Source organism: Lissotriton vulgaris, chromosome 9, assembly GCF_964263255.1.
Source record: "Lissotriton vulgaris chromosome 9, aLisVul1.2, whole genome shotgun sequence".
NCBI lineage: Eukaryota > Metazoa > Chordata > Amphibia > Caudata > Salamandridae > Lissotriton > Lissotriton vulgaris.
In genome coordinates, this window is record NC_141697.1 from 183036902 (window position 1) to 183048199 (window position 11298).

At 44.9% G+C, this 11298-nt stretch overlaps 1 protein-coding gene across 1 annotated transcript in view; it reads left to right on the forward strand.

Annotated features, from left to right (window-relative positions):
- Window positions 1-10833, forward strand: part of LOC147689810 (galectin-3-like) — a 250363-nt gene extending 239530 nt beyond the window's left edge. Inside the window, exon 6 of the mRNA XM_086937291.1 lies at window positions 10532-10833. Coding sequence (XP_086793417.1) covers window positions 10532-10690 — 159 coding nt within the window. The 3' untranslated portion in view covers window positions 10691-10833. The remainder of the gene's footprint in view (window positions 1-10531) is intronic.
- The last annotated feature ends 465 nt before the right edge of the window (window positions 10834-11298 follow it).

The following is an 11298-nucleotide window of genomic DNA, read 5'->3' on the forward strand; positions in this document are numbered from 1 at the left end:
GTGAGAGAACTACAAGACTAAATGAAGAGGACTACAATAGAGATGAAAGACATATACCACAGATAGACAATAACACTTCCCAATCATAGACAAAGGGCTGACCAAAGTCCCGCTTTTCTCGCTACTGGCTGCCGCATATACTCCCGCTTCCAGGGTCTAAAGAGGGGGACTGCCTGCTGCCATCCCGCCGACGCTGCTGCCCGCACCGCCACGCCGCATTACCGAAGGGACTACAATCCCCAGAGTGCTTCGGTGGCGCCAGGAAACCATGTCACCGGTCAAGTGCCAGGAGGCGCTTAAGACCACCAGCGGCCTCTTGCAGCGCGGGACATACTTCTCACCAGTTGCTTTTCTCGCTACTGGCTGCCGCATATCCTCCCGCTTCCAGGGTCTGAGAAGGGGGACTGCCTGCTGCCATCCCGCCGACGCTGCTGCCCGCACCGCCACGCCGCATTACCAGAAGGGACTACAATCCCCAGAGTGCTCCGGTGACGCCAGGAAACCGCGTCACCGGTCAAGCACCAGGAGGCCCTTAATACCACCAGCGGCCTCCCGCAGCGCGGGACATACTTCTCACCAGTTGCTTTTCTCACTACTGGCTGCTGCATATCCTCCCACTTCCAGGGTCTGAGGAGGGGGACTGCCTGCTGCCATTCCGCCGACGCTACTGCCCGCACCACCACGCCGCATTACCAGAAGGGACTACAATCCCCAGAGTGCTCCGGTGGCGCCAGGATACCTCATCACGGGTCAAGCACCAGGAGGCGCTTAGGACCACCAGCGGCCTCCCGCACCGCGGGACATACTTCTCACCTGTTGCTTTTCTCGCTACTGGCTGCCGCATATCCTCCCGCTTCCAGGGTCTGAGGTGGGGGACTGCCTGCTGCCATCCCGCCGACGCGGCTGCCCGCACCGCCACGCCACGCCGCATTACCAGAAGGGACTAAAATCCCCAGTGTGCTCCGGTGGTGCCAGGAAACGCGTCACCGGTCAAGCACCAGGAGGCGCTTAAGACCACCAGCGGCCTCCCGCAGCGCGGGACGTGTGCGGGCCAAGGGCGGGCCCGTCCGTGCCTGTCAGAGCCCTGAAGAGACCGGACAGGGCCACAGCTCTAAGTCGTCCCGCAAAACCACCCAAGCCTACAAGAACTGTAAGACTGCAAATTGTTATTGGGGCTTTTATGGCTGTGTGAACTGCAAATTGAGTATATTTGTGACTGTTGTAAGGGGCTCTACTTGTGTAAAAAATTATAAGAAATGAGCAAGAGGAAGGTTGGGGATAGGGTGGTGAGGACCCTTGATGATTACTTGACTAGGGCTGAGACTGCACTGAACCAGAAGATTCAAGCTGTTGAGCGTAGGCTCTCCCTGGAACCGACCCTTTCATTACCTTGTGCTCAACCCCCTGTTGTGCTGGCCAATCCAGAGGACACTTGTTTAGAAGTCTGTTTCCCATCTGGCCCTGAGGGGTTATCTTCAGGGTCAGGTATTACAGATCGATCACTAATTGTAAGTCCAGCCAGGGTAACTACGAGGGGGAGAAAAGTTATTGAAGGGAAAGTAATAGAACCACCTTGCAAGAAAAGGAAAGGGCGAGGACACAGCAAGCAAAAGGCTCCCATGACCGTGTCTAATCTTCCAGGGGTTTAAGCACATGGGAACACTACTGCCCCAAATAGTAATAAGACACTGCAAATTACTGCCCAATCTAGTTGTAAGTCATTGAGCACAGTTCTGGGGGATCAGCTAAGAGCCCTTATAAAACCAGTCTTGGACAAACTGGATCTAGTAGTGGAGAGACTTAACCGCACCGAAGCTAATCTTAACTATAGTAAACCACCACCCGATGCATCTTTACCCCAGTCCAGTTGCAACTTAGCTGTTAGCCATGTCACTGATAGAGTAAAAAATAGTGACTATGCCCCACGTGTCACAGTAGGATACCCCGTAGTCTCATATAGCGGTCAAAGAACATCCAACACAGAGCGCAGTGACCCCCAGAAATGACAGTAGGATCCCGTCGCAACAGCAGTCATTGGATATTGGATCTAGCGGATGAGATAGGCCTGAGACCCATAGCCTTCTGGCGCAGGCTATGGAGTAGTAACGATCTCACGGATTACAGGGCAGAATTGGTCGAAATACTGAAACATCTAGCGGATGAGATAGGCCTGAGACCCATAGCCTTCTGGCGCAGGCTATGGAGTAGTAACGATCTCACGGATTACAGGGCAGAATTGGTCGAAATACTGAAACACCCCAAGGTGCTTAGTGTCCCCTGGGTTAAAAATATCCAAGCCATCTGCATGGACTTGGGGCTTCCTGATCTATGGAAAGACCCGGCCACGGCAGCACCCAATATTTCTAAGAAGTCTCTGTCGAATTTATACCATCAACACAAATTGGCAGGGGCTATAGCTGCCCAACCAGACGGGTCTTTGTCAGCCGTGTTCCTGCAAAGCAAGGACACTTATAAGTTTGAAAAGGTTCTGGACCCTATTTTTCCCTTACTGGCAAGAAGACTGTATCTCCAGTGGCGGTATGGCACACTACCCTTCCGGTCTTTTACTAGTCGATGGTCGCCGGCTGCCCCCAGCAAGTATTGCCCTGTGTGTGAGGATAGGGAGGAGAATGACCTGCATGTGGTCTTTTTTTGCCCAGCCTATAGGGCAGCTAGAAAGTATTGGCTGCTTCCGCTGATAAGGAACATGGGGGGTAGGGAATACGCACCAATGTACAGGGTTTTAAAAACTGATGTTACTGGCCCAACTGTTTTTGCACTTTCTAAATTTTTTACCAATGTGTGGTTTACACGAAACCGTTTTTTAAAGATTGTTGGGTAGTGACTGAACTTTTTTCTTAAAATTTACTATAAAGATGTTTATCCCTGTACTGAACTCTTTTCTGCGTATCCACATTTTTAATGCAAAGTTGTCTGAATATGTGTTTTTTCTTCTTTGTACTGTGCATCTTTTATGACCAAATGGTCGAAATAAAGATTGAAACTGAACGGATATTGGATCTAGACCAGATGGGGATGAAGTAGGTTGCTCCGATATGCTACCAAGCCTGCATCTCCCCCCGGAAGCCACCCCTTATACTGTTATCCTAGCCAATGTGCCCCCCTATCTGACAGGTCAAGTGAGCACTGGACTAATCTTAAGAATAAGGCCCTACACTGTTTGGGGAAAAGATTTGGGAATAGCAAAATATTGTTTGAGGAATTTAAAATGGTGAGGCGTATTAATTGGATTGGCCACTCACATAAAACTTTGGCAGGCGACTGTATAGTACTGAGCTGTAGGTCCCCGTTACTGGTTGTGCACATTCTAGATATGGCTGCACACTATGTTCCCACAACAGAGGAGGTTAAGATCTTACCCCTGGGTTGTTTTATAAACCTAGTCGGGCTATGTTTTCCAGGGAGTGTTGGGCCTCATCCAGAGCTCCTTTCCCAGTTGTTCAGCCTATTATGACCTTTAACCGGTTCGCTCCCCTTTCCACTATTGAGGATAATGACTGACTGAGGGTAGGTAATGCCCTTCTCGGTCAGAGGTTAAAGGGAACTCTGTACAATCACTGTGGGAGGCATTGGAACAAGATGAATCTCTGCCTCAGGGTCAGGAGCATGTACATACACTAGTCTCCCTATCTGGAAGCCCCAGTAGAGTACTCCCATGTCACCACACCACATTAGTTAACCAAGTGATAACTCCAAACGCTGTTGGTGACTTTACTTCGTTTTTTTCTTGGAACATAGCTGGTTTAGAGTCCAAGTTACATGTCCCAGATTGGGTGGAGTTTGTTGATCAGGGGGATATTTGGCTCTTCCAGGAAACGTGGGCAGTGGAACCCTTATTTCGCGCTAGTTATTTACATTTTTTCAAACCAGCGGTAAAAGGTAATAGGGGTAGACCAGTGGGAGGCCTAACTACCTTGGTACGACAGTGTGAGGGCATCGCGGTGGTAGAGGTCCAGATAGACAGCCCAGATATTTTAGTCACCAGGGTGTGTTCTACGAAGGGCCTCAATGTCCTCCTTGTTAATATCTATGCTAAGGGCCTACAGGGTGGGAAATGTTCCCCGGCAGTTTTGCTTTTGGATAATCTCCTCAGCATGGAGACAAGCGAAGGCCACAGGGTGGTGGCAGGTGATTTTAACACTTGTTTTGAACCCCTGGATGGGGAGGATGGGAAGTTAACGGAAGTTGAGGACTCTTTGTGGGGTGTCCCCAGTTGGAATTACAACCTATAAGAAAGTGGACACAAGCGGCCATGTACTTGAAGGGACTATGTCTTGACAAAGGTATGAGGGCAGCCAACGGAAGAACAAAGTCAGACAGGGTAGGGAAGATGACTTTTGATAATGGTAGATCAGTGAGTCGTATTGATTACATCTTGGCCAATCTGGAGTTTTGGCCAACTATTGCAGACATGGAGGTAATTAATAGACTAGAAAGCAATCACAACCCCTTGAAGTTGTCCCTAACCGATAGCAGTTTTATTTGTTCCTGCATGAATGAAGCTAACATAGTACAGGCACTAGTCACACTATCTAACGACCAGAGAAGGCTTTGGTGGCCAAAGTTAGCCACAAATGAGACGATCCGGGTTGCTATTAAGAGCCTTGTGAGGAAATCTATGGATGAGTTAAGTAATTGTGACACACAGGAGATGATCAAAGACAGAATCCCGATTATTCATAATGAATTATTTGTGGGGCTTAAAAATCTTTTTTAAAAGCATACCAAACAGCGGCAAAAATAAAATGCAGAGAACAGGCTCCTGGTATGATGCAAGCTGTAGACAGGCCCATAAAGCTCTGTTTATGGCTTCAAAATCTAGATTACCAGCTCCAATAAGAAGTTGTAGGGTCATATACAAATCAACACAATTAAAAGCAAGGAAAAATTGGGACGAAAACCGTTGGAGGGATTTATTGGAGGCTTGTGAGGGCAGGAATATGACTCACTTTTGGCACCTGCTTAAATGGGGTAAGTGCCCGCAGGATGTGAATCCCACTACTTATGTTGAGCCACAGCAGTGGGTTAGCTTTTTTGAGAACCAGTTTAAAACAAGGGTTAGGCCTGCAGTGGTATTACTGGGTCCTAATTCTGATGCACTCACGCCATTTACATACAGCGAAGTAAGGTCTGTTTTGAAATCTATTCCAAGTGGTAAAGCACAGGGTCCTGATTGCATTCCAGCCGATCTGTATAAACAAGAGTAAGATCTGTGGGTCCCTTACCTAACTATTCTAGCCAACGCCCTTGCTGCTGGTCCATCGGTTCCCGATTCTTGGTTCGGGGCTGAGATATTACCGATTTACAAGAAAGGTGATCGATCTGCCCCGGCCAACTATCGGCCGATTAGCCTTGTAGACGCAGCCCAAAAAATTATAGCCCGTTTAGTACTGGGACGTATTCAGAGCTGGATGTCCGAAACGGATATTTTAACACCACTACAGGCGGGGTTTCGTACACATATGGGGACCCTTGACCAAGCTTTCAGGTTTGTGCTCTTGTACTGGAAGGAAGTACTTCTAGGGGGAGGCAAGCTCTTTGCAGCCTTCGTGCACCTTCGGTCCGCGTTTGACCTTGTACCTAGGACCAAACTATGGGTAGTCCTACAGGAAATGGGTATGCCTGTGGAATTAGTGAGGTTCCTGGTTAGCATACATGAACAAACATATGCCCAGGTACGTTGGGGCAAGCCATGGGAAGTGACAGAAAGATTTGATGTTTCTAAAGGGGTCAGACAAGGATGTGTTTTGGCCCCTACTTTGTTTTCCCTGTTTATTAATGGGGTTATGAAGTATTTCTGCAACCACCCGACTGATGCTCCCTCCATAGCTGGCATGAAAGTCCCCTTGCTCATGTTCGCGGACGACACCCTTATAATATCTAAGACGAGACAGGGGTTACAGCTAGCACTGTCTCGTTTTGAGTTGTTTTGTCGTGAACATGAGCTCGAGGTCAATGTGGGGAAGACCAAGTTTATGGTCCTTCGTGGTTCTAGACCAGGTAAATCGCAGGTTTATATGGGAGGAGCTACTCTAGAACAGACACCCATCTTCACTTATTTAGGAGTCCCCTTCAGCGACAATCTGAGTTGGAAGCCCCAGCTAGACCTACTTACCCTTAAGCATACCCAACTAGGTGGAGTGTTGCTTAAAGAACATAGGAACTCCCTAACGAAACCCCTGGCTACACTTGTTAAAATTTATGGCACCAAAATCCTCCCAGCTGTAATGTATGGTGCTGAATTATGGGGTTTTAGCAACTTGGATACCCTAAAGGTGGCCCAAAATAAATTTATTAGGTCCGCTGTAGGCTTGCCACAATCATGTCCATGCATACCCTTACTATATGATTTAGGTTGTCAGCCTGTTGGGACATGGCGCGGTATAGACCACTCGCGTTTTGGCGACGCCTGAGGACTACACCAGAGCTGTCCTTAATTGTTTTAATCTGTACATTCTATGAATAATTACATCCATATTGTATTAACTGTATTAATTGATTCCTTTTTATATTTTTTTGTATAAATAATGATTGTATAGTATGTCTTTTATGATGAAATATTCGCAATAAAGACTTTTTGACTGACTGACTAAATCCCACTCTATTTATTGTTGCACTGCCACTATAGACACTAAAAATTCAACTACAGACTGATGCTGGTGTAAAGAGCTTCATGGCTTTAAATGATGAAATGTTTTAAACTTACTAACACTTTACAATGTTTGTTGGAATAGCAGCATTATGGTTTTGTTCTGGGGGTGTATTGGCAACAAATAAATTAATTTATCATAAATAGCTACATTGGTGGTCCCTTAACCACTCTTCTTGCCAAACTCATCAATGGTAATGTTTATTGCCTCTTGTACAGGTGTATTAATAAGCAGAAAGATATATTTAACTCCACCCCACAGACAGCACAGCAATAAAAGGGAACTCCCCAACATACCTCCTGTTTTTGTCTCTGTGCCCTCTGTGTGAGAAGGTCTTTGCAGAGGTACAGATGGCCTTAACAGTGTTGTGGTCAATCTCAGCTGCAGCAGAACTATTTGGATGAGGGTGCAGACATTTTCTTTTATTTGGAGCCCCAGATTCATATTTAGTAGGTATATGCTCCTTCTGGTGTTGTTTTCTGTACTCTACTTTGCTGCTGTGTGACTGATTTCTTAGTGTCTGTCGTTTCCAGATTCCCACTTACATACACACAGGTGTTTTTCAAAGAAGGCATCCTACTGTTGCATCAGTTGGATTATTCCAGGGGAAATTCCAAACATTTTACTGGCTCATCTGAGGAGTCTGTAGCAAATTATTCCAAACACAGCTCCTCTAGGAGGGCCCTTTCGAACAGAAGCTCTTGCTCTTCCCATTGTGTATTCCTTCTAGTGTTACAGATAATTCCCTCTATTGCCTTTGTTTCTTTCTGGGGCTTTTGATTTGGTCTCTATCACTTCAGTGTAGCTTCAGTCACTAATGGAACACGGAGTCCAAGCACCTTCAGATAATCACAGGCAGATTTTGATTATCGCTAACCAGTTTTGTCTCCTTTCCCTCATTTACCCACTCTCCCCCTAATGCCTCAGAGGGGCAGGAGATATTGATCCACTGGCTAATAAAGTGGAAGGGAATGTGAAAGTCAACTAGGCTTTGGAAAATGTGTGGAGAGAGCTGCTGGTGCACATTTAAGACAACCTGTGTCTTAAGGAGGGCGCTGTTGCCTCTACATCTAAGGATCCCATGCAAAAGGTGAATGATACTTTTAGGTGTTACTAGCCTATCTATTATTCTGGTCTCACTCTCCTGATCAAGATTTTTTGTTCTATGATTTTAGAGAAATACTGGCTGGAGCTATATGCCCTGATGGGCTGTGCAGAGTGCTTTTCTGACAATCTGTAAACTAACTGCTTTTTGCTCAGTGTGGTATTGGAGGGTGTTAAAGAGTCTGATCCAATTGATACAAAAGGTTGAGAATTGTTTAAAGTGGGTTCCATCTTTAGCCATGTTCTTGTTAGAGCTGGGGTACAGCTGATACCACTCAGTCTATTCTTTGGCACTCCCAGTCTCTAATCATTTATGTGTACTAGGATAACAATTGTGGTCCTATTTTAAAATTAATGGAGAAGTAACTTCACCTGGCATCTGAGGTGCCATCAGATGATGAGTTGATGCTCACTGCAGCAGTTGCCGCAGACATAACGGGATGAAAGCATGGAAGGGGGATTCTGAGAAGATTTAGTTACTCAAGCTTCTTTTATTTGGGTAGAACTTTTTGATCAGATATAAGGGAAAATGGTGAACCAAGCAGTGGAAGATTCCAAGCTATGATGATGATGAAGAATTTATAAAGCACAACAAATGCCCTAGGGTGTCTAGGCGCTACCCTTAGCACATACAGATCAGACTGGGCTAAATATGAGAATTATGGCTTAAAACACCAGGTTTTTAAGCCCTTTCTAAATTTTAACAGGCTAGGCTCTTTTTTAAGCGAGGTTGTCAAAGAGTTCCACAGTTTAGTTGTAGCAGTGAAGCTCCTGCCACCCCACCTAGCCCTACTAACTCTAGGAACAATTAGGTTTCCAAGTTCAGCGACCTAAGGGATCATGCTGAAATATATGGCCTAAGAAAATTTGCCAGATGTGTTGGCCCCAAGTTGTTAAGTGATTTAAAGGCAATGCAGAGTGATTTAAACTGGATCCGTTTGGCTACCGGCATCCAGTGCAGATGGAATAAAGCTGTGGCGGCAGAGTCGAATTTAGGGATTCCTAGGAGTACTCTTGCTGCTGTGTTTTGAGCAGTCTGCAGCTTTTGAATGCTGAGCTTGGGGATGCTAGTAAAAAAGGCATTGCAGTAGTCTAATCTTGATGATATCAGTAAAGATACCCCCGTTTTCCTTAAATTCATAGGTATTGAGGGAAGAATCTTCCTCAAAATTCTGAAGATAAAAAAGCAAGCTGAGGTAACTGAGTGGGTTTGCACTTCAAAAGACAGCTTAGTATCAAAGATGACTCCTACGTTTTTGGTGTCATGCTCTGGTTTAGCTAGAGGACCAAGCCGGACTAGCCACCAGCTATCTGTCCAGAATGAGGGATTGTTCCCAAACACCAAAACCTCATTCTTGGATGAATTATCAATGTTCTTTTAGCTCAAACATCCAGAGGTCTGCAGGTGTACTAATTTGAGGTAGCAGCCTGTTCATCAACTTTTCCAAGAGGCACATTTTCTTTGGCATCAGTGTTAATGGGATGGAATTCTAGTAGATGTTACTTCACTATCAACAGTTCATTGGAAACCCTCTGACACCAATTCCACATTTGTGTCTCATTTACAGGGTATTACAAATTTGATTGAGTGAGTTCATCTGAGGGCTCTTTTGCAGCAGGGGAGAGATCTGGTCCATCAATGGTTACATTCTCAGAGAGACATGGCAGCCGGTCTTTTTGTGGTGCTCTGCCTCAGATTCAATCACTAGCTTCTAGTCCAGTCTATGACGGAGAATTAAGAACTCACATTTCAGAACTACAATCTTTTCATTTCAATAACACCATCCTTGATAATTGCGCTGCAGTGGTGGTGGCTGGTAAAAGCCCATGTTGGTGGAGGGTCAAACCTTGGCCTCTGGTTCTTGTGGTCACGACAATGGATGCCTGCAGCAAGGGATGAGGTGTAGCACTGGGGACTGCCTCAGTCCTAGGTCTTTGGTTCTCTGCCTATAGCAAAGACCCATGTGCACTGTGGAGAGAAAAGCATTCCTTAGATCAATCCTTCTAGTTCAGATGAACAACAACATGACAAATTCATACATTAACAGACTGAGTGCACCAAGCCTTTGTCTTTGCTTCTTCTGGTACATTACCTGTTAATTAGACTAGTGTTTCTTTTTGATGAAAACTTCCAATCTCTCAGGGTCAGAAATGGAAGACACTGAGGCAGACCCTGAGGCAGGTGTATCTATCCTAAATAGACTTCTGTCTTAGCCTGAAGGCCTTTCTTGAAATCAAGAGACAGTGGGGGTTCTGTGGATAAACATATTTGCCTCTGGCCATGACACTCTTCTCCCAGAGAGAAAGTAAACAGATTAGTGGTTGAATCTGTTCAGAAATGGTTTCAGCATGTGCTACTTCTGAGATGACTCTTCCATTTCTAGTTAGGGCTGTTCAAGGAGGGACATTGAAACCTCCTCAGTGGAATTTAAGGGAGTGTCCATCTCTAACGGATGTATGGTAGCAACTTCCACTTAGGCCCATATTCGTTTCACATTATGCATTGCATGTATCTTGAATTAGAATAACGTTCTCTGAACTGTGCTAGACTATCCAATTCACTTGGTTTTACTGGCGTCATATGTATATTTTCTCATGATTTTGTTATCTGCTTTCTGCATTCTCAACATTGAGGACTGGGTTGTAGTAAAGTGGATGTGGGGGTCATGTCTGGATTATTCACAGGTGAAAATAACTGAAATTTGAACTGGTTGTACCAGCTGAGTAATATACTGTTCTCCATTTTCTATTTTCAGATTGACATTGAGTGCCTTCAAGATTCTTATAAAGTGTATGTTGATGACAAATTTTACTTTCAGTATCAAAGTCCAATGAAACCTTTGGAAAAAGTCAAATACATTGACATTTCGGGTGCCCACGTCAAATACGTTTCAGCAAGCCCCATGAAATCCTAAAGGTTGGAGTAGGGGTCACTGGGAGGCTAAAACAAATATTGAAAGTAAAAGGAAGTTTTCCATTTTACCACAAAAATGGCGAGAACATAAAACATGTGCATTATTAAGAAAATGAATTGATGCCAATAAAACTTACTTCATTGGTATAATGTGTTGTGTTTTGTTTCACTCAGTATGTTTCCAATATCATATTTCATATACAAACAATAGGACAACCCAGTAACCCAGAGACCTAGGCCGGACAATTATGTTTATAACGGTGGTCCTTATGGGGGAAGTGTAGCTTTTGACTTCCTCAGCAATAATATAATTTAAAAAACCTTCCTACAAATGTATTTAGTTATACAATAAATACATTTATTTTTGCCAGCCTCATCAAATAGTACAGAGACAGTACATAACAATATGACACATTATTTACATTAGGCAAAACACACAAGGTGCTCCTACAAGGCCAAGGCACAGTGAAAAGAGAATAATGTGCTAAGGAAGTGCCCTTGTTCTAAACAGAAATATATTTACATGTGACTGGGATGACATAATGTTGTATATTGCATCCATACTATGAGTGTCAAATACCTCAATAATAATTAGAAATCAGTCCACCT